The 21,827-nt window shown below is 49.5% G+C and overlaps 1 protein-coding gene and 1 pseudogene across 1 annotated transcript in view; both read right to left on the bottom strand.

Moving 5' to 3' along the window:
• Positions 1-2,609: 2,609 nt before the first annotated feature.
• The window catches only part of DAP (death associated protein), a 55,433-nt gene continuing 36,215 nt past the window's right edge, over positions 2,610-21,827 (bottom strand). The window contains exons 3-4 of the mRNA XM_024578609.4: positions 5,920-5,962; positions 2,610-4,574 (exon numbers count right to left, since the gene is read on the bottom strand). Of these exons, the coding sequence (XP_024434377.1) occupies positions 4,461-4,574; positions 5,920-5,962 (157 nt within the window). The 3' untranslated portion in view covers positions 2,610-4,460. The remainder of the gene's footprint in view (positions 4,575-5,919; positions 5,963-21,827) is intronic.
• Positions 8,268-15,639, bottom strand: LOC123478479 (small ribosomal subunit protein eS25 pseudogene; annotated as a pseudogene).

The following is a 21,827-nucleotide window of genomic DNA, read 5'->3' on the forward strand; positions in this document are numbered from 1 at the left end:
TCTGCTTTTCTTTGTATCGCTGGCTGGGAAAGCAACTCTGATGCTGTGGTACTGTCGCACGCCTCCCTGAAGGAAAAGGCTTGCTCTGTCTAAAAATTTCCATTGTATCGAGGAGCAAATCTGCATCATAGCAATTTGCTATTTTCTGCTCCAGGGACTGAAATGCAGACACAGCTTGAGTTTCTTTTGCTGCTTCCTCTTCAGTGTCCTCGCCACTGAAACACATATATTATTTTTCCCCCCAAGATTCCAGGATGAGATGAATTGGCCTTTAATGGATAGTGTATCATTGTATGTCATGGACTTCTAGAACAGGACCATTAAGGTTTCTGAGCCTTGACACTGTCAACATTTTGGTCTGGATAATTCTTTGTGGTGGCGGCTGTCCTGTGGATTAAAGATTTTCAGCAGCGTCCCTGACCTCTGCTCAGTAGACGCTGCCCACTAGCATCTGTCCCCAGTCCTCAGCTGTGGCAACTAAAGATGTCTCCAGACATTGCCGGATGTTCTCTGGGGGCAACCTCACCCCCGGGTGGAAGGCGCCGCCCTAGAGATAATGAAGATCGTTACTAGAACTCTAAGCACATTCCGTATTCTCAAACCATCTCTACGTAAAGAACGACACAGGCGGGTTTCTGGCAACTGGGGCAAAACCTGAGCCTTTGTGCTACAAACTGTTGGGATCTTTTAGGTGACCCTCGACAGCACAGAATGACAATGCTGAAATGTAATCAAAAAGCTCATTCAGGGCTTCTGGGTAGAGTTCCAAACCCTCCAGATTATGTCATGCTGGGTCTTTTCCAGTTGACAAATTCGATTTTTTTGAAAGCATGGCAGTTGAATTTATAATAATATCTAGGATTGTAGGGGAGGATGAAAACAATTAAAAAAAATTAATTTTCTTGTTATAAGTGCCCGTAATCGAATTTTAGAAAGTCAGTTCAGGGAAGAGGAAGCTAAACGGACAAAACGTGGTGAGACGTACAGATGCTTCAATGTGGTCAGAGGAGAACAGATTCCAGGTGCCCCGAGGGCCCGAAGAAAACGAGCTGCAGTGAACTCGTGTGATGACGGCTCATGTCATGTGTCAATTTGGCCACGGTGCCCGGATATTATTCTAAGTGTTTCTGTGAGGGTGTTTTGGTTGACATTTACATTTAAATCCATGGACTTTGAGTGAACTACGATGCGCTCTATAATGTGGGTGGACCCCATCAAATCGGCTGATGGCCTTTAGTAGAACAAAGACTGACCTCTTCCTGCCCCAGTTCCTGAGTAAGAAGAAAATTCTGCCAGCAGATGCCTTTGGACTTGAACTGCAACACTGGCTCTTCTCTGGGTCTCCGGCCTGCTGGCCCATCCTGTAGATTTTGGACTTGCCTGCTGGCTTCCAAAATCATGTGAGCCAATGCCTTAGAACTAATTACCTACCTACCTACCTACCTACCTACCTACCTACTACTCACATCCCATCAGTGGTTTCTCCAGAGAACCCTGGCTAATACGACTGTGGAGGAAATGTGTCCTGGTTAACCATCACCACCCACGACCCCCCCTGTCTTTCAGGAGCACAAGGCTGTAGCTGCCTCCTGGGAGGGTTATGCAACACCTTTTGTTGTCATCGTCGTTGTTGTTTTTATACTGCAAAGGCCAGCAGGATGCCAAGTCTTGGGGAAAAAGGTTTACTCTGCATTTGTAAGAAGGAGCATTTAAGCAGCACGGCAGCTGGGAAGTTAGAAAACGCTGCAGAACAGCGGAACAGCACCCCAGACCACCAAGGCAGGCGGCAGATGTTTCAAAAATAATTTATCAATTAAAAACCTGCTGGGGCTGGCACTGTCTCCCTCCCCCACCCCCACCCCAGACCCTCCCCGCAGCCCTGCCCTCTCTCAAGGTGCCTAGGTGTGGCGTTTCTACAGCTGGCTGGTTCTTGCTCAAGTTGGGGGCCTGTTATACCCTGAAGTTTTGCTCCCCAACTCACACACAGGCTCACACACATCTACACCTAGCTTGCGAAAGAACCTGGACTGAGGACAGGCAGCAGTTTTGTTCTGCTTGGGTGTGTGTTTGTGTGCATGTGAGTCAGCATTCCAGGTCGGAACACACCCCAGGTCCTCACTGGGTGAGAAAACACCAGGAGCCGCCACCACCCCCCCCCCTCCCCCCCCGCCCCGGTGCAAATCTGTGACCTGATTCTGGATCGTGAGGCTGAATAGCTGTGATTATTTTTGTATCCTACTCATACAGGTTACAGGAGACTGCTGCACAAAGGCAGATGTCTTGTTTGTCAAAAGCTGCTCACAGCCACCCCCGGGATTCCTGCTCATAATTCCTTCCTAAGTCTGTTCCCAAAGGACAACCAGCACAGGGCCAGCTGCTAGGCCCAAGTAAGACGTTTTAATCAACTGCCTTAAGCTTTTCCATTTTAGGACATTTGAAAGTGGGTGATTAGACTCGAGGTGCCACATGTCCAACTTCGACTTTGTGTCTGGGAAACAATTTGTGAAAATACTCATCATGCATGAATGTTCTTATTTCTATAGAAACCATCTATCAACCCCAGTAAAATGTAAAAGAAAAATCCCTGAAATATAAGGAAAATCAAACCATGAGAAGAAACGCAGGGGCTTTATTATAATCAGTATTATTCCTGAAGTTAACAATTGATAAACTCATTCAGGAAAACATTTTGCTTTCAAAGATCTGGAGCACCAGATGCGTGCCACATGCAGCTAAAAGTACATGAAATACACACCCTGGGAGACAGCAGGGCAGTCCTGGCTGCAAAACCAGTAAGTACCAACGATGTGTCTGAATTTCTGTAGGGTGCAACGGTCTAACAGGCCTGACCTTGCGCTGCCTGCTCTCAGCATCCCTTCTGAGACGCGGCTCTAGGAGGTGGCAGGGGAGGGGGGAGCTCTTTGCTTGGTGTGCCTCACAACACTGCTGTCCACAGAATTTGCAATTCCAAAGCCAGCCTCCGTGTATGCCAACATCTCAGAGATGAAGAAACACCAGATGCGATGATGCAATACCTTTAAGGTTAGACTCCAGCTTCTGCAAGTCAAAGGGGTAGGAAATGAAACATTGCCTTTAGAATGCCAAGTGCATTCTCAAGGGGGGGCGTGTGTCTGACTAGATCTGCATCACTTTTACCAGCTGGCAGCTGTGGATTTGATAATGGTATCAGAGAGGCTGGTGTACAAGCTGCTCACCGCACACTGCTGGCCTGTAGCAAATGCCACTCTAGGTGAGTGGGGCAGCTGGGCCACACCCTCTCCAGAAGCATCTGCTCTGGCAGTTTTGAACATCTGAGTAAAGGAGCCCTTTGGCTTTTCAGAAAAGCAGGGCACTCCACAGCTGTGAGCCAGAGAGCAGTCTAGGGCGGCTCCAGGCAGAAAACGCGTGCAGAAAGCAGGGCCCTCTGACGTGCCCGGTGAACGTGGGCCCAGGTAAATGTGCACTTGGGCAAAAGGAATTCTGGGCAGGTGGACTGACTGACAGACAGGCTTTTCTGGCTCAAATGGATGCACTATTGCTATTTCCCCCTTTAGAGACAAAGGGCAGGTTTATGTCTGGTTCTCTATGCATTTGATTCTCTTTCTGTGCATTCTATGCTCTTGCTGTAGTGTTCCAGAATTAGCTATACGTCTGTTCCCCCACCTGGTCAGTGATCACTTCCAGAACTCAAATCAGCTCTGGAGGCGCACACTGGAAAGTGCAGGTTTGCCTCGTTTCTCTGGCGAACCTTGTCCTGATGAAGAGGCAGTGCGGGATCCACACTGAGGTCTCACCCTAGAAGTACTACCTTTGCGCAAACTACCTACATTCTAATTTTTCGGCAAGATGACTTGTGGGATAAATGAGCCATTTCAATGATTCGAGCTTTTCTTTGGTTCTCCTGGGACTGCCTGGCGCTGCCCTGCACAAGGATCCCTTGTCACACAGGGAGTGACATTCAGGGTTGCTGTTTCAGTCTTCCCAGCTTTGTCTTTTGAACCCCACCCCCATAATTAACACCTGCGTTTCTTATGCTGTCTTAGGTGTTAAGACTGAATTGTCCTAGTACTGAAACCATGAAATGATTGAGCTTTTCCCCTTAATCCCAACGCGATCCCCCCAAATTCGTGCCCTCTTGTTTTTGAGACCACAGGCAGGAATTTTAGTCAATTGCTGAAATAGAACTAAAGCTAAACTCTGAACAACTTCATTTTGCTCAGGACCCGGCAAGTTCTGTTAATGGCACTGTGGTCCTCAGACACCAGCCAGGACTCCCTGGAAACAAGCTTTGGGGTCTATTTCTAGTTTTTGACACAGAAATGTGAGGCAAAGGAAGGGCACTTGGCTTTGCCCTAGACTTCCCAGTGGAGCCGTGTTTTGAAGATGCAGTTCTCCTTGCCGGGGAAATACCACGTGGTGGGGAACAGGCACGGCTGCAGAGGGCGCTGGGTCCTTGCCGGTCACTTGCGGGGCTGCTGGATGTGCTGGGTTCTCGGGGACATGTGCTTGTCTATGGAGGCGTGGGGCTTCTGGTGAGCCACCTGGGCGGCCGCCGGGGGGAAGTCTTTGTCGCCCTGTAGGAGACGGAGACGGAGAACGAATGCAGGAGCTCATCAACACCAAATAGCTGGTTCGTGCAGGAGCAAAGCCCCAACCCCCTGCCCACCGTGTCCCTGCAGCACGGGTGACGGAATGGGAACCTGTGGCAGGCAGAAGCCTGCCTCCTGGGCCATGGGGGTCCTGAGACTCACGGGCGAGCTGAAGGGGCACTGAGGCCCACGTAGCGCCCAGAATGTGAGAATGCTTGCTGTCTCTCACCGGGAACTGTGTTTGGATGTCTTGCTTCTGCTACAACTGTTCTTGTAATCTTTTGAACTGGGGGCTGGACAGAACCGAATCTATGGTCTTCAATGCAGATTTGCCACCACAACCGCAAGTGAAGAAGGAAACACACAGGGCAGGGCTGAAAAGTGTGCGGTAGCTCCTGACTCTTGGCGGATCTGCCGAATCTTGGAGAAGGTGCCCGGCTGTTTTCAGGGAGGAATCGCCCTCTCCTGCCAACAGTGCCTGTGCGGCCGGGACAGGTGGAGCCATGGCTGCTCTGGCTCAGACAATGGACCATGTTTGCCCTTGAATTGGTGCCTGCATTTAATTTTCTCCCATGTACTGGGTGTGTCACTTGTCTGTCCCAGAGTCTCTGGATGGCTGTGGTGAGCTGTCCCTGGCGATGGATTTTCTTTATACATCATACGCTAAGTGCCCAGATGCGCTGTGAGCCACAGAACTGTGAGCGCGTCCTCCTCAAAATGGGAGTTAGCGAGCTGGCGGGAGGCCCAAGGTTACAAATTGCTGGGTCCACCCAAAGAGGGCACTCTCGGAACGTCAAGGGTGTGACTAAAAGCCTTGAGTGTAGTCCTGGGGTTGGCGAACCTTTTCTGTAACATGTCGGATAGTAAATATTTTACGGTTTTTGAGTCATATTTCCTGCCTCAACTATTCGGCTCAGCCATGGACAATGCATGTATGATGGGTGCAGCTGTGTGCCACGAAAACTTTATCCATGGACACGGAAACCCGAATTGCATATAATTTTCACATGCCACTACACAGAATTCTTATTTCGATTTTTTCAACCATTTAGAACTGTAAAAGCATTCTCAGCTCACTGGTCTCCCAGCAGCAGTTGGCCGGGGGTAGCTGTGACTGAAGGGAAGGGAGACAGGTGAGGGAGGGGGAGAGGCAGCTACACCCACTCCCGCTGTGAGCTCCACGTCAGCACTGTTCGTAATTCCTCACTGTGCGCTCCATGGGCCGGAGATGACCAAGCACCACTGGACCCCGACAGAAGAACGGCGTGTAACAAAGACAGACGGAACTGAAAGAGCTCATGCTGAGGCCAGGTTTGAAGAAGGCGCTTACCCGGGCGATCACGCCGGAGATGAACACGGTGGGTTTAGGCGGACTGCAAGACAAGAAGGGAAACGGCGATTTAGCAGAACAACTCACAAAAGGGGACCAGACCATGGCAGGGGACAGGAAGGCGGATGAGGCTAGTTTTAGGGGGGAAATAAGCAGTGGCTGAGGAGGGAGGGAAGCAAACCTCTCCCTCTATTTTTTCGTCACAACCACCACCTGGGCTCAGGACACCTGCGGAGTCCTTCTCCCAGGTGAGCTCAGGCAACAGATTGTAGCAAACAGCAGGTGAGCTTCCGGAAAACACTTTCTTTTTATTCTTGTTCTTTGGTTCATCCTTGGTGTGTAACTATGGGCAAGCCCAGGGGTTTTGGTTTCAGGAGATTATTGACACAATTGCCTGTTGCAGCAGGAGAACAAAGTCACACTGGATGAACTCGGAGACTAAGAAGCTCCCTGTCCTGTAGGCTGAGGGTCCCCTTCCACAGTCCTTATGGAGGCCGTGGCTTCCAGCAGCTTCTAGTGGGTGAGATTCAGAGCCAATGCAAAGCTCCTGGCCCCTAAGGGACCCCAAGTGGTAGAAATGTAAGGTCCTTCTGAAAAGCTATTGTCATTTTTAATGTCTTTTTCCATACTGAGCTTACCCACTGTCACCAAAACTGAGCGGATGGATTATGGGACCGAAGTAACACACGTTTATCGTTGAGAAGCAGACAGACTAAGACATGTTAGACTCACTGGTAATTCTACCACCTGGAGATAATCACTGTTAACACATTGGCTATCCTTCCAGTCTTTCTATGGATAGGTAGACACTCTTGTGTTCTTATTATCTTTTGCTTTTCTTACAAAAAGGGTCATATTGTTTAGTAATCTGCTTTCTCTACTTAGGACACAGTGAGCAGATGGGCACGTTATTGTATGCTCTTCTATGCATTTTCAAATGGCTGCATGTGTCACGGTTTTAACATATCAGAACACAGTTCCAGGTAGTACACAGGTGCATGCACCTCCAAAATGGCTTGAGCAGGGACAGAGACCTGGGAGTGATAGGTGACTATGCGGCGAGCCCAGTGGGGAGAGTGTGAGGGGGCAGCTCAAGGAGGTGGACAGATTTGCTCCAGGCCGGTCTTGCTGGGCAGACAGCGGAATCCATCCGTGGGCTGCCCGGCTTGCCTCCCACCAACTCTGCTGCTGGGTCCTTTGAAGGAAACCCCTTGCCTTAGCTTTGTGTTGCTTCAGGCCAAAGTCCCCATGTTCAGAAAGTTCACTGTTTAAATCCCAAAGAGTTTAGCATAAACACCCAAAATTCCCCCAAGTAATTTCTGTTACTCCAAGAGATTAAGAAACTTCAATTCTTACTAAGAAGTACCGAAATGTCCCCACACGACTGTGGCTTTACTTAGTTAGCCTTTGTTGTGTGGTTAACTGGCCTGGATTTTTTCCCTTTTATCACAGATGTGAATTGGCCGCAGGATCAATAGCCAGGCAGAGATGAGTAAGCTCAGCTCGAGTGTAAGCCCCTCCATAGTATGTGTGGACCTGTGTGAGTCCCAACACATCTGCGGTGACTGCTCACTCCCCCGCCCCCCTCCGGGGAGGCCCGCCCAGTATTCACGGCAGAGGGGTCTGCGTGCAAGGCTCGGAAACCGTGCTCTGGATTCTCACTTTTTTAGAAAGAGATATGGAAATGGCAGCACAGAAGTTTCTTAACTATTGAATGTTCCTTTAAAAATCTAGGCGGAGCCTGAAATGGGGATGGTTTGTTCTGGTAACTAATTTTGTAGCATCACCTTCCAGGAGGGCCCGGCCATCTGCAGGTACCACGAGTGCAGTGCGTGACTGCTGCCACCGTCTCCACTCTTTTGATTGGGTTGTGACCTGAGTCAAGGCTCTGAAGGCAGAAACAGAGATGCTCCCCAGCAGCCAGCAAGAACCTATGAGAAAGTCACCCATGGGGAGTGACTCTAGTCAGAAGAGAGAGATACACAATCAAGGAGATTAGCTCCTCTGCCCAGTGAGCCCCAGAGGGCAGCTGAGGAAGCTTGGTCATTTTATACACACACACACACATATTATATATATATACATATATATGTGTGTGTACATATATAATCCTTTTTGTCTCTCTACACACACACACACACACATATATATTCAATGTATTGCTGAAAAGCAGACAAGCAAAAAAAAGTTAAAATCATTTCTATATTACTATGTATATAACACACACACATTTATGCACCGAATAGAACTATAGAAATATTGTAACTGAATCAGCAGACAATGCTCCGAGGAGGTGGCTCCATCACAGGCAGAACGACAGCCTGCAGCGGCCACCCCAGTGGCCTGTTTCCTGCACCTGTTCCCCTCTGTGTGCATGGAGGAAGGGTCTCCAGACCTTGGGCCCTGGCATGGGGTCCCACCCTTCCACTTGATGGCCTCCCTGGCCTCGGAGGGGACCCTCCGCACTCTGGCCCTGGGTGTTGGTTACGTTCAACACGACTCGGGGGTTCTGGGCCTTGACTTGAGTGTGTCTTGGGAGATGCACGTGTGGATGGTTACGATGAGAAGTCATAGGGACCCTGCTCTGGCCTGGACATCAGAAAGTGCAGGCGGAAGCTGCAGCCTCACTTTTGCTGTCTGATGCCCAGTGGCGGGTGCATTTTTTATTTTCCCGGCACCCATTTTAGCATCTTTCCTCCAACAAGCTCCTCAAGGAGAGTGCCATGGCATGACTGCTAAACAGCTACGGACACCCTGGACTCTGGGGCTAAAGGAGGCACCCCCCCCACCCCAGGTTGTAGCTCATTCCCAAAGGGGAGCCAGAGGCTGGGGGGGCAGACCTAAGGGTCCACATGGCCCATGAAGATGATTCTCCTCACTAACCCCATTCTTACCGAGCCGTCCACACTCTGACCCCTCAGTACTTAAGCTGTTGAGTTTTGAGGGCGTTTTGGATTCTGCTCATCAAGGAACAGAGTACCTGAGGAACGCCCACTGGGCTCAGAGCGAAGGAAGAAACCCCATGGATCCAGTGTGGTGGAGAAGAGGCTCTTGCCGCAAGAGAGCACTTTTTTTGTTTGTTCTCTTTTTAAAACATCAAAGAATTGTGCTGCACCTGCCCAGTCCTGCCTGGGCTGGAGGGGAGACTCCAGACTGTGTCAGTTCTGGTAAGCAACCCTCCTCCAGAGTCCAAGTTTGCTTCAAAGCCCCAGCTAGATCAGCAACGAATGAACACTTTTAAAAAATGTGCCTTTTAAGCCATTTTTAACTGTACAATTCAGTGTCGTTAAGTACATGCACACTGTTGTGCAACCATCAACCACCACGATCCCTTTCCAGGGGTTTTCATCACCTCAACAGGAACCCTATCTAATAGATGGAACTCCCCATTCTCTCTTCCCCTAAGCCCTAGTAATGCTGTTCTACTATCTGTCCTGACAGTTCAAAGCCTCGTACCTCAGGTAGGTTTTCCTCTTGAGTCTGGCTTGTTTCACCGAGCACAATGTCTTCAAGGTTCACCCATGTGGTAGCACGTGCCAGAATGTCCTTGCATTTTAAAGGCTGAGTTGTCTAGCATTGTGTGGCTAGCGCACATTTTGTTTATCCACTCACCTGCTGATGGATATTTGAGTTGTTTCCGCCTTTTGGACTATGGTGACTCATGATGCTGTGAACACGGGTGCACCCCATTCTGTTTGAGACCCTGTCTTCAGTTCGTCCGTGTGGGCACTCGGAAGTGGACTTGCTGGGCTGCGTGTTGACTCTGTGTTTACTGAGGAGCCGCCATACTGATTCCCACAGACGTCCCGCCGTTTCAGATTCCCGCCAGCAATGCACAGGGTTCCAGGTGCTCACATCCTCACCAACACTTGTTACTGTCTAGTGCGTGTGCAGTGGTATCTCACTGTGGTTTAGAGTTGGCAAATAATTTTTTTTTTACTGGTTTAGTAAACTTTTATTTTTCAAAATGTACAGCTGGTGGGACCTGTTGTTCATGCATCTTCACAGCTGGGGCATCCCCACCTTTGGTGTTTCTGGAGTAAATTACTTGAGCTCTGTGCTTTGAAACTAGTTTAACAAGTCCTTTACTAAGGAGCCCCTGAAGGGCTGCCCTGGCCAAGGAACCGTGGACCTTCAGTCGCTGAGACAACAGCTGGGGTTACACGCTTGTAGTTGGGAACTTCCTTACAGAGTTTATCATGTGTTGCTGTGTCAAACAAGACCAGGCTATTGAGCTTGTCCTGAACTTTGCCTTTGGACCACTTCTTCTTTTTGGCCTTACCCCTGGATTTGTTCACTGGGTCTTTGTCTTTCTTGGCAGACTTCCCAGCATCTTTCTTCTTCTTGTCATCCTTGAGTGGCATTGTGGAACTCGAGGAGCGCCGATCTCACTCTAGATTTGGTGAATAATTTTAAGAATATGCTTCTTTGCATCAAGAAACAATGAATATCAATCCGTATTGATCATTCCTTCAAGGTCATTATGACACAGACTGTCCCCCCACAGACTGTCCAAAGTTGTCTTCTCTTTTCTAAAACTGAAAAGGCCGTAGTCGCTGGTAAGGACGTAGGGCAGCACCTGTGAGAAGACGCCAGGAGGCTGGTCTCTTGTGTGACATCTGATGGATACGGTTTTCACACATCCCTTGCCCTGGTGGGTGTGAGCTGCAGGGCAGGTTTCCATGGGGCGTCGCCAATGGGCCCTGCGTCACTTCCTTTTTCCATCCACAGTGAATAGCATCTCAAACTGGTCAATGTTTCTTTATTCCATTTATATAGTAAAAACTCTTTCTAACCTTCTCGAGCTTAAACCAAAATTCACAAATGAGAAAACCTGGTGAAGAGTCTGCTTGTGAAGCTGTGTTTGCAAAAACATGTGTATTTTAAATTCCATTAGGGTTCCATGCAAAGCATAACCTACATTTCCAAGATTCTGGAAACTGTGATCACGGTTTTGAGGATTTATTTAATCTGATGAAAATCATTCTGACAGCTGTTGTTTTGAAGATGCAACATTACTTTCTCTCAGGAAAGAGACAGTGGGAAGTATCACTCCTGCCTGCCCCATATCCTTAGGCCTCTCCAGTTTTTAAAAACCACACTTATTTAAAGTGAAAGGAACTGCAAGTGAGGCAGAACCTGCGTAACACTTCCTGTATGTCAGCAGAAACTGCAGCTGTGTCACACCTGGCGTAAGCAGCCCCGAGTGACTGACGCACGTAGGTTTCCAGCATTCACCTGTTAAAGACCACGTCAGAGTCTCACCAGGGTCATCTGTCCTGCACAAAAATTTCCTGTTATTTATGTTTCCTTGACAAATGGTGTTTATGCCTTACCGGCATTCCAGCCAGGCAGCATGGAAATGACAGTAAATGCTCGTGAACATGTGACCCCGGGGAATGCACACGCCCCCAGGACCAGGGTGACGATCTCATCTTTCAGTGGAAGTCCTCAAAGTTGAGAAAAGGAATTCATATTTTTAAAACTGAAACTCCAAAACAGCAGTTACTGAAATATATGTCAATAGATTTTATTCAACTCAGTATATCTAAAATACTACCAGCCCAACACGTAATCAAGGGAAAAATGACTGAGGTCACAGTACTTGACACTTTTGAGTGTCCTAGACTTCATGACCTGGACCGTCAAAGGGCAGAAGTGAGGTGTTGCCTGCCCAGCTCTGAGCAGTCTGACCTTGGCTAGTCCGTCCCCCCTCCCACGTGGTCATTGGTAGCACTGAGTCATCCAGAAAATAGGGCCTGGGAGCTGGTCGTCAAGTAACACCCACTCCGCTTCTGGTAAGAAGGCATGTGAGTGCTCATAAAGGGATTTTCCCCTAAAAATCTCCCTAAAAGTCCAAGTTGCCCATGAGTCAGAGAGCAGCTCTCTCACACACAGGCCCAGAGAGCTGTCAGAGTCTCTACTTCATTTTCCAACGGGCAGCTCACATATGGGTGAGAAGGCGCCTGACTTTCCGATGCCCAGTGACAGAAGCTCCCCACTGAACCTGCAGCCTGCTCACTAGGGGCACCGGGCTGCTCCTGGGCCTCACAGCCTTCAGGGTGTCTGTGCACAGCCACAAGGGGGTAGAGGGGCATGCTGGTTCCCCAAATCCAGCCCTGCTGATGGGCTGCTGGTGAAGGGCTTCCTTGTGCCCAGAGGAGCTACAACATCACCCACAGGGCTTGCCAGTGCTGACCGAGCCCCTCCCATAGCCAGGGAGAGAGGAAGGAGCAGCACAGCCACCATCCTCAGCAGCTCACGCCAGCATAGGAGTCGGGTGCTGATGTGTAAAATTTTAGATGGGGATCGGTGCCAGGAAAGAAATGAGCAGGGTGCTTTGCTAAAATATACTTGGGGAGACTAGTATGTAGAGGGGGGTCAATACAGATCCTGGAAAGGTGACATTAAGCTGAGATCCATGTATACATGTGCACACTCATGTGCACACACATGTAACAGGAAGAGGGACCCAAGGCTAGGGCACAGTGCACAAAAGGAAGGCATGCGGCTTAACTTGCTGTTGTCAGCACGAAGCCAGTGAGGTCTCAGGGCAGACTTCTCCTGCAGTGGTGGGGCCGCTGACTTGGGTGCGGCCCAGCTGGCGTGATGCACCTCTGGGAAAAGCCATCCTCTTGCTGACCCTCCCTGTGTGAGGACAGAGTAGGGCTCTTAGAGATAAGCTGCCTTTAGGATGGCAGCTTAAAAACAGATTCTGCTACTGATTTTTTGACTTTGCCCTACACCTGTGGCTTTGTATTTTCACAGAATTCATGAAAAAATATATTCCCACCTGGGGTGATTTTACATACATTTTCTAGTAAATACATGAAAAATCCTTTCTAGCCATTTTAGTTCTTGAGCTAGCTTTCTGGTTTGCTGTTCATTTATTTGGGTTATTAATTTTCCAGACACCAAAATAATAATTAGCGTGGCTGGTGACCAGAGGGGAACATCGCACTTGACTGTGTCCAGACATTTCTTTGCAATGTCATTCTTCTCAGTTAGACAGTCAAGGTTGTGCCTCTTCTTCGGCTGGTTTCAGAAGCTGAGAGCTTCCCCACAAGATGGCACTGCTGGTCCTTGTTGCTCTCAGGCTGGCAAAGTTTTGGCCAGCTCGGCCATGCAGAGGAACACTGAGCGCAGACGTCCCCCGCAGACAGGACGAGTATGTCTCCCTTTCCCTAAATAATATACGATTGTCCAGTGAGTCTAACTTAAGGTAAATAAAACACAACTCAAGTGCTTTGCACTGTAAATCCAAGAGAAAATAATCTGGACCCCAATTCCTTCTAGATTTGGTGTATGGAGTTTATGTTTTTTTAAAGAGCTTAGCAAAGATACTCTTCTAAGGGAGAGCATTTGAGCTCGTGTTCAAACTGGTCTTGGAACAAGAGGAATGGACCTCAGTTGTTCTGGGCCAGGGAGCTGTCTCTGCTCCCTCACTCGGCCCTGATGACCCAAGGGGGCTGTGGCTTTAGGACAGACCTTAGTCCAGGCTGTTCTGAGACTGTTCCAGAGATGAGTGGGGCTCCCGGTCTTCGTAGGGGAGGATGCTCTTCTTTTCTAAAAACGGTTTTCTCTAGATGACATTCTACCCACAGACATTTGACTATTGCTGCTCTGGATGTGAACACTTCACTCACCCGATTATTTAGGCAGAGAGGGCTGACACCCAGTACCGAATGTGTAGGACGGGTGAGTACGGCTTATGCGTAAACGGTGAGTCCCATAGACACTCGGAATGTATAACGAAAGCTACCACCTGCTCTGGCAAGGCCTGGGCATCTTCCCTCCAGGCCCATTTCCTGAAGGCTGCTCTGTTCTTAGTACTCTACATGCAGGAAGATTTCATCATGTGCCTGGTGGCTTTTCCCTGCTCCTTCCCCTTCTGGCCTTACTGTGTTCTCCCTCCTTGCCTGGGTGCAAAGATAAATACAAAGGTAAATACAGGTAAGTGTTCTAATTACTTATCTTGCACCTTATGGATTTAATATATAGAGGTCATTCTGGGCCAGGGGGAGTGCCCCTATTCACACAATATAGAGTGTCGCAGTCTGTGATGAGAGAAACCCAGGCCACCCTTCCTGACAGTGCGTGGGTGGGCTGGGCACCTGCGTGGTTTGGAAAATCCCCCTCATTCTGCAGCACAGAGAGAAGCCATGTAACCAAGCAGCTGAGGACTGGCTTTGGGGACAAATGGCTCTGGGCTCACATCTCAGTTTGAATGAGTAGCTTCTCTAAGCCTTATTGTCCATCTATAAAATGGGAACAATTTAGTTTGCAGAACAGTGGGGAGCTTAGTGAAACCAAGCACTGTGCTTAGAATACAGCCTCCATGGACACAATCACATTTAGTTGTGGTAAGTACTGAATTAATTGCCTGTATAAGGACAGTGCAGAAGTTGCTACTTTGTCTTTTAAAGTATAACTTAAGAAATCTTTTTCTTTAAAGACTAGAATTTAGAGCTTCTTAGAGCATCTTTGAGGAATGACAGGGTATCTGTCTTAAGTTTCCTCACTCCTGTTCTAACTCCATACGGTTCCAGGGGGCGAGATTTGAGGGCACCCCAGAGAGAAAAGGTAGTCCCAGTGCCAAAGCATGTGAACCCATGCCCACCTCACTCCCAGAAAACTGTGCAGGGCAAGAAAATGGACTTCTTCCTTTATGTTGCTAAATGTTCCAGAAAAGATACCTCTTAGGAAGAATGTAGTTTGTCTGTACAGGTAAGGGCTAAGCCTTAAAATTAAAAAAACAATTGTGTGTGTGTGTGTTTTACCATGCGGCAGTGTCGAAGAGGCTGGAAAAAGAACAGAAAAAGCCTGCCTGCTGGTTAGGTCCAAAGCTATGCTTTTGGAAGACGTTGGCTCCGGGTGGCCCAGCTCTAAACATGCTCGATCAGGCAGTGCTGGTGGTATCTGGAGAGGCGCCCAGGCTCTGCCTAGGAAGTGCCTGTTTTTTCAGTCAGCTCCTTACACAGAGAAACCCTGTTTTCCCGCACAGCCCGTGTAACTATCATATATGTATTAGAAATTCTAAATGTTATTTCATTTCCGTAAGCAACACCTCTTTGTCTCCGAACACACTTGCTTCACCGTCTTCCTTTCGTATTCCAGTTGAATTAAAGTGCCAGTGCTGACCAGACAGGTGCTAAAGCACCAGAGCACTGTTACCGACACGGTGAAAGCAGAGCTGGCCGGCTGTCCTGAGGGTCGAGAATCCTGTCCTACAGTGGGATGATTTGGGGAGGAGGGGCCTGTGGGTGAGCGTACAAAGGACGTACTTTCTAGAGGACATGTAGTACAGCTTTAAAAAGAAAAATGGTTGTGTAAGTTGGAAAAAATCTGACAAGACAAGTGCTAATAGAATTCTTATTACGAAGAAGTACATACCGATGTTAAATCAAATCACAGACACCAAAAACTTACCTGGTCTGGCTCTACTCCTCCCTCTGGAAGCCCAGGTGGCTGGCCTCAAGTGGGACCAGCTACCGCTAGGGTGGGTCTGTGGAGGATCCAGCAATAAAAGAGGAGAGATGCCGGGTTTAGTTGGCTCTCGAGGACTTTCAGTGAGGTCCCTCTGAGGGAGCAAACGTCAAAAGTCCTGGGAGGACTAAACACAGCTTAGGCGAACGCCGAGTGCCTGGAGCGGCCAACAAGAGCGCCTGGATTTCTCTGTTGCTGGATTCACCAGTAATTATGTTCTTAACCCACCCTCCAAACCCACGGCAGGGAGGGATCTGCTGAGCTGATGGCCAGCCCCCCCCCCATCAGCCAGCTAGACGTGCCACGCTGTCCCCCGGGGCTGTCCCCTGAGCTGTCCCCCTCAGGGGTCTCCCGATCTACATTCAGCTGCTGCCTGGCTCTGTGGTCTCTCCTCAGACCACACTGTGCCCTGAATCCCTTTCAGGAATTAACAGAAAAAGAGGAGCCAAGTCAAGTAGGTAGAAAACTAAACCCACTGCCAATTCTGCTTACTTTTTAAACCTGTGAGTGAGTTAGGATGATGACTTCCATTCAACCCAAGAACCGCCCCCGCCCCGCCCCCTTCCGTTTAGAGCCCGCACTTCAGGATATTGCAATGGCACAGGAGCAAGCAGGACGGACTGGGCTGTAGACTACCGTCCGTCACCTGAGGGGGTGAGGAATGCACTCTGACCTCTGGGAAAGGTCTTCATCCACTGACTGCCGAATATTCAGATGCTCTGCTCGTCTCCAGGGACCAGCTCACTTCCTGATAAATTAGTACTCAGGGCCCTAGGGTTTACTTGTTTACTAGTTGGTTTCATTTATGTATTCACCGTAGGTCAATAGCTTTAAATGCCAAGCTTGCCTGACATTAGAAAGCATTTCATTACATCTGGAGGGCCTCCTGTTTTCTGCCTGTTCAGCGGCTGCAGGGACACCTGTCTGCACTGCTCATCACAGTCATCCTCTTTTTCTTGCCCACAGACAAGCACTCAGCATTCTCCTCCGTACAGGGTTCTGGGTTAGGGGCTGGGTGAAGACAAAAGGCATCGGAGAGCTGGTCCCAGAGGCCAACGAGGTTTACCAGAAGCTAACACGGAAAACAGAGAGAAACCGTCCCAGTTTCAATGTGGCCGGTGTTCGTGGCAACCGCAAGAAAACTGAGTGTGTCCTTATTGACGGGAAGAACCTCCACAGGCAGACCTTCCAGCAGGGGTGAGAATTCTCCCAGGGCTGCTCCTGACATCACGTGGAGAACCCGAGACTGTCTCTGAACTTGGCAAATACAGCTTTCAAGTGCAGAACAGCAGAGCAGGAGCACGACATAAAGCACACACACCCGATGCAGGCTGCCCTGGACCCCACGCCCGGCGCTCTCATGGCCCTCCTTCCTGCCAAGTGTTCCCTTTGGGAGTCTGCTTCCTTAGGGCTCTTTCCTTTGCTAACCGTGGGGACAGTCAGATAATCTGCTTTTTAAAAAGCCAGACAGATACATCAATGGCAGCGAGGCAGTTTCGTGGGGCTGAAAGAGAACAGGGCCACAGAGAAAACACGTCTTCGGAGAGCCAGGTGGCCATGGGCACTTGAGCTGGACTCTGAGCTCAGTGTCCTCATCTGAGACAAGGAGCTAGTTACCCCTCCGGAGCTCACAGGAATTGGAGGAAGATCAAGTGAGCGCCATGTGTTAGGCACACTGCACATACAAGGTGTGACTCAAGGAGAGAACTCTTAGGAGGTTAGCATGTAAATTGAAGCAAACTGATCCAGGCTACACCCGCATTAACTGGATGGCCGTTATCATGCTTGTAAAAACGAGAGCAGAGAGGCACATCCTTGCGTCTGGAGGACGGCTTCAATCCGTAACCCAAGGCAACACTCGGACCCCATGGACCTTGCCAGGGGAAAGGACTGAACAAGCAGCAACCTGGGCTTTCCCTACCAAGCCAAGGCGCACCTGGAGATATAGTCCCATGGACACAGCCACAAAGAGGGTGACCAGGATGAGACATCCTAGGCTGACCTCTCAGCTGGCTGGACATGTAATGCTTTGAGGGATGTCAGGGCTAAATGTAAACTCAGTGTTTAAGAAATCAAGGGAGAACTGATACTTTACAATGCTCAGTTTGCGATGGCACACATGAACAAATCCCCACACCAGAGCCTCCCTTCTTCCGCCGTGGGTGGGAGAATACGTCTGCACCTAAGGCCCCCCTACACCAAGAGGGTGACGGAGAGTGTAAGAACAGCACGGCCACATTTCAGAGGAGCATGGAAACCTCCAGGGCTGGTGACAGTGGTGAGGCTCCACAACAGATGTAAATGACTTAGAATGTCAGCTAAGGTTGGGGGAAAGAGGAATTGGAGGCCTTTCTCCCCGCCCCTTGTAACCCCTGCTGGCCCTACGGGGAGCGGAGTTCTGTTAGATTGCAAGAAGAAAATATCTCAGTTGAAGAGCTGATTCTGGTTGGGGAGCTCATCCTGGCGCAGCTGAGATCCAGGGCAGCAGGAGTGCCCGGGGCACGGTGGGTCCGCAGATGGGATCTCAGCACATCAACACCGTGTCTGTACCTGCGCCTTGAATAAGTATTTACTAAGCAGCCCTGGGTGCCAGCCACTGAGTGGGCTGGGTCCTGGAGACCCTGTGTGACCTGCACAGAAGGGTACGCCCTCTTGTAGCATAACAGCAGGAGGGGCTGGGCTCTGCAGTGTGGACTGGGATTCAAGACAAGCTTGACGTCCTTGCTAATGGACCCAGGGCCCTTGTTTCTCTGGCTCACATGCTATAGGTAAGATAATCCTATTGTTTTGCTTTTTGTTATGGAGAACAGAACACACAGCCTGACAAGTAGAAGTCCTTGCAAGGACAAGGGGACAGAATAGTTGAAACCACACTATTTCAGAAAACCCTGGCCATGTGGCCCTGGCTGTGGAGGGGCAGGTGTCAATGGCCTGTGCCCACACTGTTCCATCACCTGGGTTAAAGCATCTGATGACTGAGCTGTCACTTGGAGACCAGAAGAAAGGGCCCTAGGGAATAGTGACACCCAGGAGGAAACCGTTAAGGTGTGGGGCATGGAGTCTGCCTGGGGCCAGTGGGTGCACAGTCTCTCTCTGCAAGGAGGCTTTCCCAAGGAAACGAAGAGTGCAGTATTCCCTGTGAGATATGTGAATGAGGCACCCAGATAAAAATCGTTTGCACCTTGGCTGGTGTGGCTCAGTGGATTGGGCACTAGCCTACAAACCAAAAGATCTCAGGTTTGATTCCCAGTCAGGGCACATGCCTGGGTTGCGGGCAAGGTCCCCAGTTGGGGGCGAGCGAGAGGCAACCAATTGATATTTCTTTCCCATGTCAATGTTTCTCTCCCTTTCTTTCTCCCTCCCTTCCCCTCTCTCTAAAAATAAATAAATAAAATCCTTAAAAAAATCATTTGCAGCTGTGCTGCTTGTTTCAGCACGGCGTGCGGAGATGGGATGGGAGTACTGACTCAGGACACTGTCTTAAAAGAAGATCTATCACGTACAAAGAACCCCAAAGAGGAGTTCTTAAAATCAAGATGCAATTTGTTGGCTTTGCTTTGCATTTGCCTCAAAAAGGTGCTGATTTGAACATAAGGAAAAACCCGCCTCTTCGCAGTTCGGTAACAGGGCAGTGAGGGGGTCCTGAAATGAGAATCGGTGATGTAACCACGCTGTTTCTGCACTTCAGTCCCCCAAAATCACTGAGATGGCAGATGGCATTGTATTTGACTTCCTATCCTTACCGGGGGAAAATGCAGCCGACCCCTGCTGCCACTTCTCTGACCAGTTACCCTGGGATGGTCATGTGGCCCTGACTCCTAGGGGACTGTCCGAGTTTAGGTCTCGGCCCCTGTGTAATTACTAACAGTGTCTCCTTTCATTCCCCAAGCCACACCAGCCTCAACACATCACACAGCCACTCCACGCTGAGACAGAGAACTCTAGAATGGTCCTAGTTGTCACTCTAGTGCACAGAAGAAATGCTGGTGCTCTCTCTGCCTGTGTGGCCTTAGCCAGTCAGCAAACACTAGTTCAGAGCGAGCTCACTTGTTATCTTTCCATTGCTTTCCCTGACCCTGTGACCCTTTCCCCAGCTGTGTTTTCATAAGAACTTCCCACTTAATCGAACTACAGGCAGGCTCCTGCACGCCTTCAAGGTTAAGGACAATGGTTGAGTTTGTTGTGTCCCTAGCTCCTGGCATAGTGTCAGGTGCACAGAGAGGCTCAACAAATGCCATCAGCACCGAATGAGTGTCACTAGCATGGTCTGCACAGAGAGTGAATTAGCCGGGTGATAGATTGGGGCTCACATCTTAGAAAGGCACCTAACTCCTTCTGCATGGAGAGCCCCAAAGGCTTGCAAAGGAGGGATCAGAGACGTGTGGATTCATTTTTGTTACCTCCCCATCTGGCTGGGCTGGATCTGCTGGCGGTAAGGAGACAACCTGGAGTTCCCCAGAACAGGGGCTCTTCCTCCAGGGTTAGCCAGACTGACTGACCTTGAAGACTAGTAAACCGTTTTTCTCCCAATTAAGAGAGAGGTCAGGCTAAGAGGTACTGCTTCAGCTCGTCTCAAGTCAAACTTGAGACTGGCGATGAGACCATGCATTGAATCTTAAGTGATGAAGAAGAAAGGGAGGAGCGCCCTATTGAAACCACTTTTGAGAATCTGAATTAAATTTAACAGAAAAACCCATCCATCTTCTTTAATTCCTGGAAATTCCTGGAAGTTACCGATAAGAGCTGGATTCCTCTGCAGGACTTTGGCCATATTTCTCTAAAAATCTGGAATGGTTCAAAAGTAAAGGGGACCAGATGGAAACCCAGGTTCCCAGGCAGCCAAACTGGTAAAGAAACTGGTGTCCTCTTTTTATACAGTGTGACTTCACTCATGACAGAACAGTCAACTCCTAGCAAAAGGGACCTTAACGTCCAAGGCATTTCGTCTGGAGCTTGGAGACGGTAAAGATTATGCAGCCACTGTGCCTAACCCCAACATGAGTTTACCATACTTTGCCTTTTCAGCTGGATTCTCAAATGCTTGAAGGATCCAGGTCTTCGCTTAAAACCTTTCTCCTCCTTACCTAAGGCCATCCCTGATTCCTGGCTTTGGTCATTTGCTAGTATTTGGAAACAGCACCAGCTTCCGTTCACTTTCACTGAACATGAGCACCTAAGAGCACAAGTGAGGAACAGCACTGGGTGGAGATGACACCCTAGGGCAGCGGGCGGAGGGCCGCCTCTCACAAAGACGAGTGCTCCCAAAGCAGGGTGGTCACTTGTTTGGACGTAGAATGTATTTCCCCTTAGAAACAGTATTAATGATGCTTAGCTCCCTATAATGTCGCATAACCCACGCAACCCAGTGCAGGATACTAACTGCCAGTGTCCTGAGTCCCTGGGCTGGCTGGTTCCCACAGCCATGGTGGCCCTGGGGCACAGGCAGGGCACAAGCACCGGCTTCCTGGTGGGGTGGTCAGTCTGCCGTGTGTCAGGCATGTGGCACCTAGGAACAGCCTGTGGGACTCTGTTTCAGAACTCAGGAAGCGGCACGGAGGGAGTAGCCCAGTGACAGTAGCTCTAAAAGGACTCTTTTCCCTAACAATTAAAAGAAATATCCCAAAGGATCCCTATCGGAGGAGTAAATTATTAAACTGTTAAGCTGTTGCAATAAATATACGGTGTTAATTAAATAATTTATAATGGACTGGCACAACAAAATTTCTGAGGCTTACAAAATACAGCTGGCTTTTGGAGGTAGTTAGCTTCTGGGGTGCATGCCAACTGCTTCTTATTTATTTATTTATATATTTTTAAAAGATTTCATTTGTTTATTTTTAGAGAGAAGGGAAGGGAGGGAGAAGGAGAGGGAGGGAAACACTGACGTGTCGGAGAAACATCGATCGGTTGTTTCTCGCCCGCCCTGGGGACCCAGCCTGTAACCCAGGCGTGTGCCCTGACTGGGAATTGAACTGGCAGCCATCTGGTTTGCAGGATAATGCCAATCCACTGAGCTACACCAGTCAGGGCAGATGCCAGCTGCTTCTTTCTTAGCAGCCAGGGTGTGGGGGTACGAGGGAGCCTTCGGGAGACTTGGCAGAGAAGAGGCAGGGCCCCATGCTGTGATGGGCCAGGCACTGGCTTGTCTCTGGGAGGGAGGGGAGAGGGCGGGGGTGCTGCAGCACCCGTGAGGCTCCTCACCAGGTGCCAGGACAGTGATTAGCAGTCACAAGGGTGCAGAACCTCTCACCTGAAGCCAGTAACAGAACAGCCTGTTCCTCAACCCCTTGGGCCAGTGTGGGTGACACTGACCTTCACATGTACCTTTGTGACTCAGAGTTTCCATTAGAGCCCCTGATCTTTTCCCCGGATCCCTTGGGGTCAGAAGGTTTCTGAATTCAGATTTTCTCAAAGTTTACAAA

Source organism: Desmodus rotundus, chromosome 1 (genome assembly GCF_022682495.2).
Source record: "Desmodus rotundus isolate HL8 chromosome 1, HLdesRot8A.1, whole genome shotgun sequence".
In the NCBI taxonomy this organism is placed as follows: Eukaryota; Metazoa; Chordata; class Mammalia; order Chiroptera; family Phyllostomidae; genus Desmodus; species Desmodus rotundus.